Source organism: Chiroxiphia lanceolata, chromosome 2, assembly GCF_009829145.1.
Source record: "Chiroxiphia lanceolata isolate bChiLan1 chromosome 2, bChiLan1.pri, whole genome shotgun sequence".
Taxonomy (NCBI): Eukaryota; Metazoa; Chordata; class Aves; order Passeriformes; family Pipridae; genus Chiroxiphia; species Chiroxiphia lanceolata.
The window spans coordinates 105,033,454-105,048,615 of NC_045638.1; the positions used below are offsets into that span (position 1 = coordinate 105,033,454).

The 15,162-nt window shown below is 42.0% G+C and overlaps 1 protein-coding gene across 1 annotated transcript; it reads left to right on the top strand.

The window, feature by feature from the left end:
• The first annotated feature begins 709 nt into the window (after nucleotides 1-709).
• MRPL39 (mitochondrial ribosomal protein L39) lies at nucleotides 710-11,879 on the top strand. Its single transcript, XM_032680798.1, has 10 exons — nucleotides 710-806; nucleotides 2,103-2,309; nucleotides 2,542-2,681; nucleotides 3,344-3,443; nucleotides 4,729-4,796; nucleotides 6,027-6,139; nucleotides 7,341-7,406; nucleotides 8,619-8,772; nucleotides 10,376-10,423; nucleotides 11,733-11,879. The coding sequence occupies exons 1-10, from the start codon at nucleotides 752-754 to the stop codon at nucleotides 11,820-11,822; spliced, it is 1,041 nt and encodes a 346-aa protein (XP_032536689.1). The 5' UTR covers nucleotides 710-751; the 3' UTR covers nucleotides 11,823-11,879.
• The last annotated feature ends 3,283 nt before the right edge of the window (nucleotides 11,880-15,162 follow it).

Genomic DNA, 15,162 nt, shown 5'->3' on the forward strand with positions numbered 1-15,162 from the left:
TTTGAACACTGCCAGGGATGGGGCAGCCACAGCTTCCCTGAGCAACCTGTTCCAGTACCTCACCACCCTCACAGGGAAAAATTTCTTCTTAATATCGAATCTAAATCCACCCTGAGTTTGAACCCATTCCCCCTTGTCCTGTCACTACAGGCTCTTGTAAAAAGTCTTGTCCCCTCTTTCTTGTAGGTTCCCTTCAGGTACTGGAAGGCCACAATTTGGTCACCCCAAAGCCTTCTCTTTTCCAGGATGAGCAATCCCAACTCTCAGCCTGTCCTTATAGGAGAAGTGCTCCATCCCTCTAATCAACTTGGTGGCCTCCTCTGGACTCACTCCAACAGGTCCATGTCCTTGCTGTGCTGGGGACCCCAGAGCTGGAGGCAGCACTGCAGGTGGGGTCTCACCAGAGCAGAGTAGAGGGGCAGAATCCCCTCCCTCCTCTGCTGCCCACACTGCTTTGAGTGCAGCCCAGGACACGGGGGGTTTCTGGGCTCCCAGTGCACATGGCCGGGCCATGTCCAGCCTCTCACCCACCAGGATGAGAGAATCATCCTGCGATGATCCCTGTGGGTCCCTTCCAAACCAGGATGTATTCCACGACAGTTTTATCCCGGGCCCTCCGGAGGGAGCGGTGACAGCGCCATCGGCAGCTCCCGCCGCCTGCCGGCCGCGGGCGGAGCGCCGGCGGAACCGCGCGAGAGCGGCCGCTGTTTCCGGCCGAGCCCGGGGGAAGAGGCACCGCGGCGGCGACAACATGGCGGGGCCCTGGGCTGGCCGCGGGCTGCGGGCCGGGAGCCGGAACGGGAGCCGTGAGTGCGGGAGGGAGTCGGGGGAGAACCGGGAGTGCAGGAGGGAGCTGGGACGGGAGCTCAGAGTGCAGAGCTGGGGCTAGCTTGGGCTCAGGCTCGTCCTGCGGGGGTGCCTTGAGGGGCTGAGGTGCCCTGCAGAGGCCACAGGGGAATCGGGCTGTCTGAGGGAAGGGCCTTTGCAGCCAGGGAGCGATATTAACGTTTTCACAGAATCACAGAATGTTGGAGATCATCCAGTCCAACCCCCTTCCCAAGGCAGGGTCATTTAGAGCAGGTGACACAGGAACGAATACAGGTGGGCTTGGAATGTCTCCAGAGGAGGAGACACCCTGTCCTTCCTGGGCAGTTCCAGTGCTCTACCACCCTCAGTATAAAGAAATTCTTCCTCGTGTTGAGGTGGAACTTCTCGTGTTTTAGTTTATGGCCATTGCTTCTTGTCCTGTCGCTGGGCACCACTGAAAAGAGTCTGGTAGCATTCTCTTGGCACCCACCTTTGAGATACTTATATGCATTAATGAGATCCCCTCTCAGTTTTCTCCAGACTAAAGAGGCCCAGCTCCCACAATCTCTCGTCATGAGAGATACTTGAGACATCGTCTTTGTGGCCCCTTTTGCTCCTCAGAGTCTTGTGTTGTAGCTTTGTGCAGGCACTGCAGGGACCGAGCGTGGTCACTCGCTGGAGCTGCTGAAGTGCTCACCCTGTGCAGATTGAGACAGACATGTGGGTGATTGGCAGCAGAGTCTTCCTTTTTCCCTTTTTTTTAAGAAAACAACAGCTTATAAAGAGGCTCTGAAAACTCAGAATGGGTCACACAGAATAGGTCATGTTGGAAGGGACCACAGTAGATATATGGTCCAACCTTCCTGCTCAAGCATGATTTGTTGCTCAGGATTGTGTCCAGACAGTTCTGGAATATCTCTAGTGAGGGGGATTCCACACCCGCTGTGGGTGATCTGTTCCAGTGCTCAGTCACTGTACAGGAAAGAAGTTCTTCCTCATGTTCAGGTGGAACTTTCTGAGCATCAGTTTCTGCCCGTTGCCTCTTGTCCCATTGCTCAGCACCACCGAGCAGAGCCTGGGCCATGCCCTGACACCTCCCTGCAGACACTGACAGACAGTGATTGGGTCCCCTCTCAGTCATCTCTTCTCCAGGCTGAACAGGCCTGTTTCTTTCAGCCTTTCCTCATAAGAGAGATGTTCCAGTCTCCGAGTTGTCCTTGTTGCCCTCCACTGGGCCCGCTCCAGGGTTGCTTACTCCAGGATTGTTGCTCACACTGGGTCCCTCCTTCCCCCAGGGTTCCTCTCCACGCCAGCCGTGTCTCGGCTGGTGCCCGAGGAGATGGTTCGGATGCGTAACGAGCTCTTCAGCAAAGAGAAGGAGAGACAGTTGTCGCTCCAGCCACGGATTGAGAAAATCGAGGTGAAATACACCGGGAAGTCACACCCTGGCACCGTGTTTGTCATGAACAAGGCTCTGTCTACACCCTACAACTGTGCCATGCGTAAGTGGGTGGGCTCCTGAGCTAACACTGTGCCCCTCGTGCTCAATGTTGTGCTGCCAACTGAACTAGGGACTGAGTTAATTTTTGGAGGATCTGTTAACAGCTCATCTTCCCAAGTCATTTACAGAAGTGAAACTTGCAGTTTGTAGTTACAAATGCAGGGGTCTGAACTGATCCTGAGAAATATGGTTAATAACTGTGTAATACTTTTGGGTTTTTTTACTTTCTTTAGATTTAAGTGAATGGCATTGCAAGAAATCAGTTTTGGCTCTTGTGGATGGAGAAGTCTGGGATATGTACAGACCCTTGACCAAATCATGTGAAATTCAGTTCCTTACCTTCAAAGATGAAGATCCAGAGGAAGTAAACAAGGTAAGTCAGTATGTTATTCCATTGTAGGTGACCCTGGTTGTCTGTCTCTTATCTCATTGCAAGTGTCCCTGATTATGACCACTTGATTCTGTGTGCCCCCTTCAGTTCCATGTCTGTCTGCTTTCTTGAACTTTGTTGTCATGAAAGTTCAGATATTTTCAATGGCTGGTTGGTGCATCATTAGGTTGTCATTAGACCAGTGTGTGGGTTATGTGATGTGCTGGCATCCCTTTCAACCTATATTGTTGCATTATTCTGTGATTTCAGACTTATCTCCAGGGAAACATCTGGATTGCTTTCTGTGTGCAGTTTTGTTTTGATTTGATTCTGTCTGGAGAGTCATCTCTAAACAGAAGTTTAAATACTAAAGAAAGTAATCATAGAATCATAGAATGGTTTGGGTTGGAAGGGACCTTAAAGATCATCCAGTTCCAACCTCCTGCCATGGGCAGGGATACCTTTCATTAGACCAGGTTGCTCCAAGCCCCATCCAACCTGGCCTTGGACATTTCCAGGGATGGAACGCTTGGCTAGACAGCTAGGTTTGTGCATCATTCAGTTAAATTATGGTATTCTTTTGGAATAATTAGCTGATAATTCAGCTGCTGTGGCTTGTTAGCTTCGTTAGGTAATGAATGCATGTTTTGAAATTCCCTTTGCAGGCGTATTGGCGTTCCTGTGCCATGATCATGGCGTGTGTGCTGAAGCGGGCATTCAAGGACGAGTACTCAGTGAGCCTCGTTAAAGCTCCAGAAGTGCCAGGTGATGGAAGTGTTCTATATTCATTGTCTTTTGCTGCTTCTTAAGTGAATGTTTAATAAGCAAAGTTATCAATAAATCAGAGGCTCCTTTCCCAGTGATTGATGGTGCTTCTCATTGCTGTGTGTATTACATGCTGTTGCTGTTGCCTTTAATTTATAGTAATCACACTAAAAACAATTTCGTTGTCAAATGTACAGAAAATTGGTCCACGTTTCAGACCACTTAGGATTTCATAGCTGAAGTGAGTACCTCAGCCTCTGTTTTGTGAAGTGATGTGAGTAGGGTCTCTAGATATGATGTGATATGTTTCTGTGAAATTTGCTCTAATAACTGCATAACCTTGTGAGCACTTGAGTTACTAAGAATGACAATCTCTACACCAAATTGGAAGATTATTGAAGTACAAACGGGGTTAGCAACAACATCTACTCGTCTGTGACCTGATTTAAGATTTAGGAAAGTGAGAAAATGCACAATGCTTTGTTTCAATAGCAAAGCCTGCATGGTTATGCATTTGATATATAAGAAGGTTGGCTGCTGGTCCTTACAGGTGGAATCCTGTAACTGATTCTCTTTTTAACAATTTCAGCATTTGTCTTGATTGGTAAGTACAGGTGGATATTTCAGTTCTGCCAGAATTTGGAATAATCTTGGTTATACTGAGAGCTATATTATAATACTGTATCTGTAGAAATAGTGTGAGATTACTGGGTTCAAAGATTTGATTTCTAAATGGCAGTAACTGAATAAATATACATAAAGAGTGTTGTAACAACTACCACAGAAATTTGTGTTGCCTTTATCAGAAATTTATGTCATGCTTGTGTCATGGTAAAACATTTTATTTCAGCTCTAATATTGTCTGATTTCTCTATGCAGTAAATTTGTCTTTATAATTTAGTTGTTCAGATTTAGTATATGGTGCTTGCAAAGGAAAGATGTGAAGTATTTTCAAAGTGTGTGTTTTTGTGGTTTTTTTGTTTTTTTTTTTTTTTTTTTTTCCCAGTGTTAGATGGAGTTTTGTAAAGCAGTATACTTTTTCCCCTCTTTAATGGGGGGACTTTTTACTGAGTCATTTCAAATTACTTTGTCATTCAGTGAAATTAAAATTATAGAGGTTTATTCTGCCTTCTTATTGTATAATCACAGCTGAAAATTTTATCTTATGATGAATTTCTTGAGATAACTCTGTTTTTCTTCTCAGTCGTTTTGCTGTAAGACTATAATGTGACAGTGAAATACGCACTTTGTTACAAACATTAATATTTTTGGGTTGGAATTGCAGTGATCTCTGGAGCTTTCTGTTATGATGTACTTTTGGACAACAGACTGAATGAATGGAAACCAACAAATGTAAGCACTTTTCTTGCCTGAAAAGTTGCATAGCTTGTGTCCTTGTCCAGCGGCTGTTTTTTAATGGGGGAGAGGGCACAGAGGTTTTTTCTTCTTTTGGATGGGTGTATCTACACATCAGGAGTTCCCTTTGGGAGCTGATCTGTGCATTTACAATGCACTTGCTGTGTTGCAGGGTGCTGTCAGAGTTCCTTTCAGATGAAACTAAACCTTGAGCTGTTCTCCAGGTGCTTACAGGTTTTAGGTCTCTGGGGCTAGAGTAGTTTCTAGTCTGAAATAAATTTCAGAAACAGCTGATGTAGCTGTTGGGACCTCTGTGCCATCTCTGTTACTGTGCAGATCTGGTCCTCCTCAGCCTCTCCTGACTGGTAATGTAGATGCAGCCACAGTCTTTGTGTGAGTAGAGCCCTCCAAAAGTGAAAATGTGTGTAAGATGTGTATTTTCAGCTGGTGGTTTTACAGCAGAATCAGTTTGTTGTTGAACAAGAACTATGAGCGCATTCAGCTGAAGCTCCCATTAATAACTTGCTTATATTTCATGCTCTGCAGTAAATCTAATAATCTGAACCCTCTAAATCTCAGACCTGTTTGGAATTACAAGTGTTTTACTCATCTGGTTCCCGTTCTTGTTCTTGTGCCCAAATACCAGCAGAGGTGTGTGTGACTGACAAAGCAATATTGGTAAAATGGAGAATTTCTCTTCAACATGATCTTGTAGCTGAAGTAACTTACCTAAAAACATTTTCTACATTACATTATAAATGTAATTTCTCCTCATAACAATCTATTTATGTATTAGTAAATCTGAGTTCTGCAGAACTTCACATTCTGGACCAAGGTGATTAATTTCTATCTATTAAATATTCAGTATCTTTTTTTTTCCCCTTTGATTCAATCCAAATAGAGGACATTTACAAGTGACGTCACCACTCTGGGAAACAAGATATACAGATGAATATTTAGCAGTAGCAAGACTGTATGTATATATATTATGTAAGGAAAACCTGAGAAGTTTAATTAGTATATGTTTTTTCCAGTGGACAAATGCCTGTTGGTTTGATTGGACATTGAATCGGTCCATTTAAACAGAGATGATCTATAGCAATATGTATTTAGGATTTATAATGGATGATCTTTGTTGTTTTGACTAAAATTTAGTGTTTGCTGTGCTTTATCCATTTGCTGCAGCTGAGAAACAGTGGTTACAGTTTTATATGCCCTGTTTTTTAGGAAAACTTCCGTTCTCTTACAAGAGATGCCAAAAAGCTAATCTATCAAGACCTGCCCTTTGAAACACTGCTTGTCGAAGCAAAAGTAGCACGAGAAATGTTTCAGCATAACAGGCAAGTATCTGAAGTTGCCTTTGGTTCAAAAAGGCAATTAGAAATCAATTCAGATCTCTGCTTGGTTTTGTAAATCTAAAATAAGATCTGACAGGTGAAGTGAGAAGGTGCTTTTCCCACTGCTCCGAATCAGCCTGTCTCTGTTCTTTTTGTCTCACTAACTTATTTAATTTTTAATGTTCTCTCCAGAGGTCAACACCTGGCCCCTTTACTGGATGTAGTTTTGTAACAAACTGAAAGACTGTAAGACTGCTTTTGTTCACTAGCGAGCTTCAAGGTTTCTCTACTATTAAACTGAAGCTCTTGGTGGTTAACCTTGATGTGGTAGTTTCTCAGCCTTTGCTGAAAGGCTTTCATATTTAAAGGAGGTTTCTCATGTCTTGGTATCTTCAAATGAAGATTTGGTGAACTGCAGGTTTTGAGCTCTGCAGAGGAGAAATGGCTAAAATACTCTGGTCTGTGCTACAAAAATAGTCTTGTTCAAAACACTCCATTCTATGCTGAGAAAAAAACAGTTTAGCAATGTTTTGGGAAAAAAAAATCTTTGGTCCACAGCTTTTTGGCTGGAGGAGTTGGAGAGATGTGGGGGGAGGAATGATAAGTAATTTATAATTTTGTGGACCAAAATAAAACTGTGCTGAAGCTGAAGTTGCAAAAATAGCAAGTTTTTTGGCTTAATGCTGAAGATGATATTAATGTGACATATAGACCAGCATCTCTTCACTATGTTGGCATTGGCAGCAGGTGGGCAGTGACTTTGATAGTAGCTTTAGGCATTGTGTGTAGAAAGCACAGACAGCACCTTGCTGTATTGCAGGTGACCAGCTGTTGAGGGCCACACATTGCATAAAATCAGTGTAGGTGATCTGATGGTGTCTTCTAGTTTTGCATGTGACTTGAAAAACTCTTATTTTTTCTTTGAAATAGTAGATTCATTTGGTCTTTCCGAATTTGATCTCCCTCTGTTGAGGGAGCACGGCCCTCCTATAGCATATGTATGGAATAGACTGGAATGGACTGTTTCAGTAGCAAGGGACCTACAACAATACGTGTTGTCATTAGGAATTGAAACCTGTCTCAAAGCTCACATAAATACAAACATTTTTCAGGGTGCTCCTTAAATTGGTTTCTGAAGTATTCTCAAAAGAAGTGGGTGCTAAAAATGAGGATTTTTTAAAATAATTTTTTTGGTCTTGTTCAGATACAAAATGGAGGTGATAGAACAAAAAGCTTCCCAGAATATGGAAGGAATTGTAACGTTACACAGGTGAGCAAAACTGAACTCTCATTCTGTAATGATTCACTGAAAGATTTGATCATATTGCAAGTACTCTCTGCAAGCGAGAAGAGTAAGTTACTTACGATGGTTTTAAATTTAAGAATCACTTGTATTCATCGCTGTTCTGTGGTCTCTGTGGGGTTGTTTGGTGTGGTTTGTTTGTTTCTTTTTAATAACCATTATTTTGTGATACTATGTGATACTACATTTCTATTTCTTGTTATGTTAAAGGTAGTAATTGCCAGAGCAGTCTTACTGCTTTCATTGCTTTTACATGAAATCTAAATAAACCTCTAGAGCTTGGCAGGTTAAATAACATGCAAGCCAAATACTTGTTTGTAAACAAGAGTTAGCATTGTATGGTGGATTTTTCTTCTAAAGTTGTCAAGATGTTCCTAACTGGCAAGCTACTGCCTTGTAGTGGTGGAGGTGAGAATAAAACAGCCTCCTGGGATACATAAAGTTCTTAGGCTGGAGGCAGGAAGCTTGTATTGTATCTCAGGCAATTAAAAGAATTTCTCTCTAGCTCAGGCTAGTGTAGGATATTCCATTTTCTAGATGTCTAAATTGTTGTGCATTTGATTTTGGAGTCCACATCTCTCTGAAGGAACAGGTGTCTTTGCAGTGATGGTTCTTGAAATTTTAGAACAATCTTGTGTCTTCTTCTCCTTTCTTCCACTCTTGTTTGCTCAATAATACGGAAAATGGGCTTACCTTTTGATTTCTGGGAGAGGTTTGTTCTGAGTATTTTTATGCTGTACATCTTTCTGTATCTCACTTTTCTTAATTAATTTGCAGTTTTTCAAGACCTGAAAGGTCTTGAAAAAAACCCAACTGTGCAGGTTGTAAACACTCTACTGTGGAAAATGAGTGATCTTGCAGACAAATCTTTTTCTGGTGAATGACAGAGTTATCCCAGTTTTAGGGCCAACATGGCATCAAAGATTTGTTAAACCAAGGATCCTTTCCTAGACTTGAGGTTTAAATTTCCTAAGTTCATTTAAGGAAATAGTGTGACCTGTACTTTTTGTTCAGGAAACCTAAAAATGCTGAATGGATATTTGTTTAGATTTGGTTTGGTATTTGTGTGGATTTTCTTTTTGTTGACTGGAGTTGGGTAATCAAAAATAAAACCTAATCTGCTTGTACTTTTCTCTGAATATATTTGACATAGGTTGTTGGTTTTTTTTCTCTCATCAGGTTTGGTGACTTTGTAGATGTTACTGAAGGCCCCCATATTCCAAGGACAAGTTTCTGTTTCCAGTATGAGATAACAGCAGCCCATAATCTTCAGACTGACCAATCTGAATTGATAAGGAGGTTCCAGGGTGTGTCCCTGCCAATCCATTTGAAGGTAATTAATCTGTGCAGGTTTTCCTCCTTTAAATTAGGGCATTTTGCTTACTTTCTGATCTTTTATTATGTGCTGTGCTGGCAGCTGAACATAATTCAGAGGTGAGAACAGGAGAAAAGGAAGGACCATGTTGGATATTTGGGGGTTGTTTTCCTGGAATTATTGTGGTTGTGGAATCAGAATTAGAAAAGTTTGCATCAGAGGACCCTTGATGTTATTTTTCAGTACTGAAAGCATTGTTTTGGTTGTGCAGTTTCTACCTGGATAGTTCATTCACCTCCATGAAAGAGCAGAACTTGGAATTTGTACTCACGATGCAGGATATAATTCAAAATCTTCCAAGACACCAAAGTAAAATTTAACAACAATAGCAGAAGACGTCCTAGTGCTAAAAACAAAGGCTTTGCAGAACTGTAGGTGGAGGAAGAAGTCTTTCTTCCCATTCCTGTTGACTTACAAGATTTTGACCTGTGGTGTAGCACATGTGCTATTGTCTCAGCTGGGGAAGTTTTCAAGGGTTCCTCAGCTCATCTCTGTGTTCCCTTCCTTACCGTAATTCTCATTTTTGCCCATTAACCCCTCAAGGATTCCAAACAGTCAATGAATTGTGGGAGCTTGGAGTGGTTTGGGTTGGAAGGGACTTCAAAGATCATCTCATTCCACCCCCTCTGACTGGGGCAGGGACACCTTCCACTAGATCAGGTTGCTCAGAACCCATCCAGCCTGGCCTTTAACACTTCCAGGAATGGGGCATGTGATGGTGTAGTGGGTTGACCCTGGCCAGATACCAGGTACCCACTAAAGCTGCTCTCTAACTCCCCCTCTGCAACTGGACAGAGGAGAAGAAAAAAAGCCAGCTAAGGATACATGAGTAGAGATAAGAGCTGAGAGAGGTCAGTTACTGATTACCTTCATGGGCAAAACAGACTCAAATGGGAATAATACTTATATTTATTACTAACAGAATAGAAACCAAAGAGTGAGAAATAAAACAGTCTTAAAAATCACCTTCCCCTCACCCCTCCTTCCTTCCATGTTCCCCCTCCTCCCCCCAAGCAGTGCAGGGCAAGGGGAATGGGGGTTGCAGTTAGTTGTTGTTTCTGCTGCTGCTCAGGTGGAGGAGTCCTTCCCCTGCTCCTGTGGGGTCCCTCCCACAGGAGACAGTCCTTGATGGACCTCTCCAACATGAGTTCATCCCTCAGGCAGCAGTTCTTCCCAAAGTGCTGTCCCATGGGTCACTCCTCCATGGGGTGCAGTGCTTCATGAATGAGCTGTACCAACGTGGGTCCCCCACAGGCGCTGCAAGTCCTACCTGGGAAAAACCTGCTCCAGGGTGGGCTTCCCTCTCCATGGGCCACAGGTCTCCAACAGGACCCTGCTCCATCCTGGACCCACCCATGGGGTCACAGCCTCCTTCATGCATCCACTCATTCAAGTCCCCCAAAGGAATATGGGCAAATCAGACACTGAAATTGTTGTCTGTAGCATCTGAGCTAGGCATTATTATGGCTTTGTGCCATCATTTCTATACATTTTTCGGAGTCTATTCTATCATAAGATTATTTTTTACCTCACTAACATCATTTAATGACGTGTCACACAGGCTCACCACACCGTGTGGCCCAGACTGCTGGAAAGATCAAAGAGGCTGGTAAGTCTCATTAGCATTTAAGTGCAGCTTAGCAAATACCAAGGTGTGCTGGGGTAGAGAATTTGAATGATTAGAGGTGGGTATTATATTCAAGAATGTATTTTTTGGAATTGAAATATTCATGGGTGAAGAAAAGAGGTGTCGTAGAGGACTTGCTAATATTGTTTCTGGTGTCTGGTTATTAAAATACATTGTGCCATTTAAAATAAACCCCATACACTATTCAATTGATATAATTGGTAGAATTAAAAAAAACGGAGCAAACTGTATCAGACTTTACATCTGTGGCATGGAAGCTGTCTGCTTCTAAGAATCCCACATTTTTTATAGAAATATTTTAACTAATAAATTATTTAATATGTTAATTATCACCTTATATTTCAAATTCATCTCTAGAATTAATGTTGGTATCGCGTGTGCGTAAAATTTAAAATTAATTTTTCCTGTTTCAGTCGTGAACATGGGAATATTTACACTTACCTAGATTTTGGCTAACAAGTTTTCTGCCACAGGTTTGAGAGAACAGATGTCAACATGTTTCTTCTGAATAAATACAGGGATAAAATCTAATACCACTGGTTGAATCACACAATGGCCTGGGTTGGAAGGGATCTTAAAGATCATCTAGTTCCAACCCCATGCCATGGGCATAGACACCTTCCACTACACCAGGTTGCTCAGAGCTCCATCCAGCCTGGCCTTGAACCTAGGTGAAAGTTAGAGGGAATAGGGAATGCTATTTCAATAAACTGCATAAATACACTAGTTTAGGCATTTTTTTCCTGTTTAACACCTACATGGCAAATGAGTTTCTTGCAAATACTCTTCTGTTAAAGAACCAGTGTTTCAAAGTTGAAATGTACTTACCCACCAGAAGCTTTACAATGTTTCAATAAATGCAAAAGGCAAATTGGTAAGATAAATGGAACTAAAATACCATAAGCTACGTATAACCAGAGACTCACTATCAAGGCGTGTTTAAACATAGGAAATCTTTGTAAGAATTAAACAGCAGATGCTTTGGAGCCTTCAGATCAAACATTTGACTTATTTATGTGGTGGGAGAGAAAAAGAAGTGCTGTATGTCTGCTAAAACTTGTTAGCCAAAGATGTTTTCTGAGCCTACCCCACAGTATTTTCTATGAACTTAGTTTGAATATTCTTGTCCTTCAAATTGTTTAATTTTGGAGAAAATAATTGTCTTTTTAAGCTATCCTATGTTGTTACAGTGACAGTATGAGGGGATTTTCAGTATCAAGGAGAATTAAATAACTTTTAAAAATATAACAGAATTTATGTGTTTCTGCAGGTCACTGAAGAAAAATACGTGGAAGCAGCAGCAGAACATCTTGAGGCAAAAGATGGAACTGAAGAAGGAAAAACTGTGTCATTAAATTAACTTGAACCTCTCAATGTACATAATAAAATGTGTATTTTTACATGACTCGTATAAAAATGTCTTGGGTAAATAATTTGAATTATGTGGACCTAAATCATGTATAGGTGTAAAGAGACAGGAATTTATGAGACTTTTCAGTCCATTTCAAAGACTTCACTTAAAAAAAAAGGGTAGAGGAGAGAGAAGGTAGTGTTTTATCTGCAATAATTCATCTTGCAAGTTGCCCCTCTCCTTACCTTGATGACAGCAGTTGTGTGTATCTGTATGTTGTTGCCTACTGAAACAGAAAGTTGAGACAAACAGTATCTTAAAGAGATACCCTTAAAAAGTTCCAAAATAGTATTATTTTACTAATTTTGGTTTCCTGTCAGAATTGAATTAGATACTCTATTGTGTTTCTGGTTGCAAAGTCTCCATTCAGTAGAGAACTGTGTAATTGCCACTGCTTGAGTTTAGTTATTTCTTTCTGCTGCACAAGTGCAGTTAAATCATTTCCAGAACAGTACCAGGAATGTAGTTCATTACCTTCATCCCCAGTGTAGTAAGATTTGTTATGCCTTTTCTTCCTTTCATATTTAAATATGGTGACTTCAATTAAATTTCACAAGGGTGTTTTGTTAGATGATGTTTTCTGGCATTTTATATTTTTGTCCCTGACTCATTAGAACTGTTCTCATTATACCAGAGGAGATTTTTATTACTTTTTGAAGTGCAAATATTTTCTCTGAATTTTATCCCAATTACTGTTTTTACCATTGACTGCATCACTTCCTTTCTAATTGAATTGGCACTACAGTTTTGTGAGAGCAGGGTAGCAATTCAGTAAAATACATGTAGGTAAGGAAGTCTGACCTACCTTAATCAAACTAAATAACCACTAAATGCAGAATGTTTCAGAGCATGGAAGAAATGCAAGGGAAAATAGTAGCTTTTGCTGAAATTGCAGAAATCTTAAGGTACGTGATAAAATGTGTTTGCTCCTACATGTTAAATTCAACACTTCTTTACTCCTTTCAAGTATAGCCCGTGTCTTCTCAGAGTACTTGAAAAACTTGGAGTTTTTTTCCCCTCCTGATTAATGTTGCAGAGGACTTTCTATAATGATATCAGATGTTAATTTTTTTAAATTAGATACTTGATTCAAGGTTTACCTTAAAAGTACACAGATGCATTTACACATTCTATATATTTTCATTAAACCTAACTTCCCCGAGTATGCTTTGGCTTTGAACGTGTTGCTCTGGTGCTGCTGAAAAAGCAGGCCTTGATTCTTGTCTTGAGAAACACAAACATGTGCTGTTTGTGTTGTTTTCTTTTTAATGCAGTACCTGCTGTCTCTGCTTAACCCAAGACTGTAGTGAAGTTTTGCCAGTGGCATCCGACTCAGGAGGTCTGTTTTGAATCCTAAGCCAGTTGTATTACAACGCACAGAGTCTTCTGATGTCTACTCTCAGTTCAGAATTCCTCCTGGATTCCACCACCTGCACAGAAGGGTGAGAATGCTGCTTCCCCTTAGGAAATTTTGTAACCTTTGCTGAAATTTCAGAGCTTTTCTGTTTTTTCCTTTTTTTTTTTTTGAGGAGGAGGAAACTCGGCCTTTTTAGGGTTTTAAGTTTTAAAAGGCATACAACTGGGCTGAAAAGTCTGGAGGGGGAATTTCCCTTTCCTGACCTTTACTGGGTTAGGACAAGTGGGTGTGAGACTGGCAGGAAGGGGAATTTGCAGCAGAGCCTGGGGAACCTGCTGAGCTTCGGCCACTGGGTGGGAGCATCAGCTTGGGGAGGAGCAGAAGAGGCACCACACGGGTGAATCCCAATGGAAGGGGCTTTTATGAGTACAGAACTGCAGTACTGAAAATACTGTTGAGGTCTGCCAGCTGATGAGGTCTGAAGCAGACCCTTTCCCAGAGATCTGTGCATAAAAAGGTGGAAGCTCAAACTTCTGCAGAACTTGGCGCTAACTCGCATCTAGGCTTCTGTTGACTCCAGAAGGCAGGTCTTCCTTAAAGAGAGATGTAGGTGGAGGATGCCTTTGAGAAGCACCAGGATTCTCACAGAGGACAGTAGCAGTTAGGAGAACTGGGTAATTGAAGGTGATGTCCACTTCTTTCTCACCACAGCACTTTTTGAAGTAGGAATGTAGATTCAAGTCCCTGTTCTGTCAGACAGGGATTCAGAGCCATATGTGCAGGGGGAAACATCTGTGTTTTTTGGGGGGGATGGATCATAAGGTAGTTCGAGTACTCTCTACCTGATCTGTATGAAGTGATGGCACTGCTAGGAAAGAGTCCTGAACATTTCTTGAGTGAGTGTGAGAGCAAATGTGTTAGGGTTTAGGGTTAGGGTTAGGGTTAGGACAGCCACAGAGCAGCAGGGAGATCCCAACCCTGAGCTCAGGGCCGTTTCTCTATTTTACCATTAATTGTTGGTGTGTAAAATGCTGATATTGTCTGCCAAGGGGACTGTTGCAGCAGCTGGGTTAGAGTAATACTTCCTTTCTCTTTTTACCTTCAGGTTTTCTGAACTTCAGCTGAAGTGTGGGGTGGTACCAACCTGGCTGTTTGGGGCTGTGCTCCAACATACACCTGGAACTATCCCTACATACCAAAGTTAAAGCTATGGGGTTACATAAAATACCAAAATGGGTATGGGAAAGCTCTGGCTGGGTGTGGATTCTATATGTGTGTGCACTGTCCTGCCCATCCTGGGGCCTGGTCCAATCTTCTCCATCAGAAGACACCACAATTGGTCAGTTCAAAAAGAAGCAAGAAAGTAAATGCTGTTCTTTTCTCTACTGAACACTAGGAAACTGCAGGGATTAGGGCTGAGTAGATGAACAGAAGAGACTTCAGGATTAAGCCAAGTCCCCTCCCTGAGTATTTCTCTTTATTAAATTTCATTTTGGGTGTAAAGAGGCAATTTTACCTGTTAAGCAAAAGAACTGCAGACCCAGGTAAAGGTAAGGAAGAATCTAGGAAGGCACCATCCTACAAAGAGGGGAAAGGGGAGGGCAGGGTCACTTAGGCCAACATACATGAGCAGAAGACAACACTGGCTAAATACTGATAAGGAATAAATAAGGAAGAATTTTTTGGGGGTGAAAGTAGTGAGATACTGGAACATGTTGTTCAGAGAAGTTGTGAATACTTCAACCTTGGAAATGTTCAAGGTGAGGTTGGACAGGGCTTGGAACAGCCAGATCTAGTGGAAGGTGTCCCTGTTCCTGGCATTGTAAGTAGATTGCTTTTTGGTGATTGTGGCCCCCTGGCTGTGTGCATCCCCAGGGGAGCCACTGAACTTACAGCCCGATTTGGAAAACGTTTATTGCCTGCAGCAGTTCT

Bases quoted from the DNA above. Each gene is read 5' to 3' on its own strand.
- MRPL39 (XM_032680798.1), top strand. From the start codon at position 752: ATGGCGGGGCCCTGGGCTGGCCGCGGGCTGCGGGCCGGGAGCCGGAAC. The intron at 2,682-3,343 runs GTAAGTCAGTAT...TTCCCTTTGCAG, and splicing joins ATCCAGAGGAAGTAAACAAG to GCGTATTGGCGTTCCTGTGC. The intron at 7,407-8,618 runs GTGAGCAAAACT...TTCTCTCATCAG, and splicing joins GGAATTGTAACGTTACACAG to GTTTGGTGACTTTGTAGATG.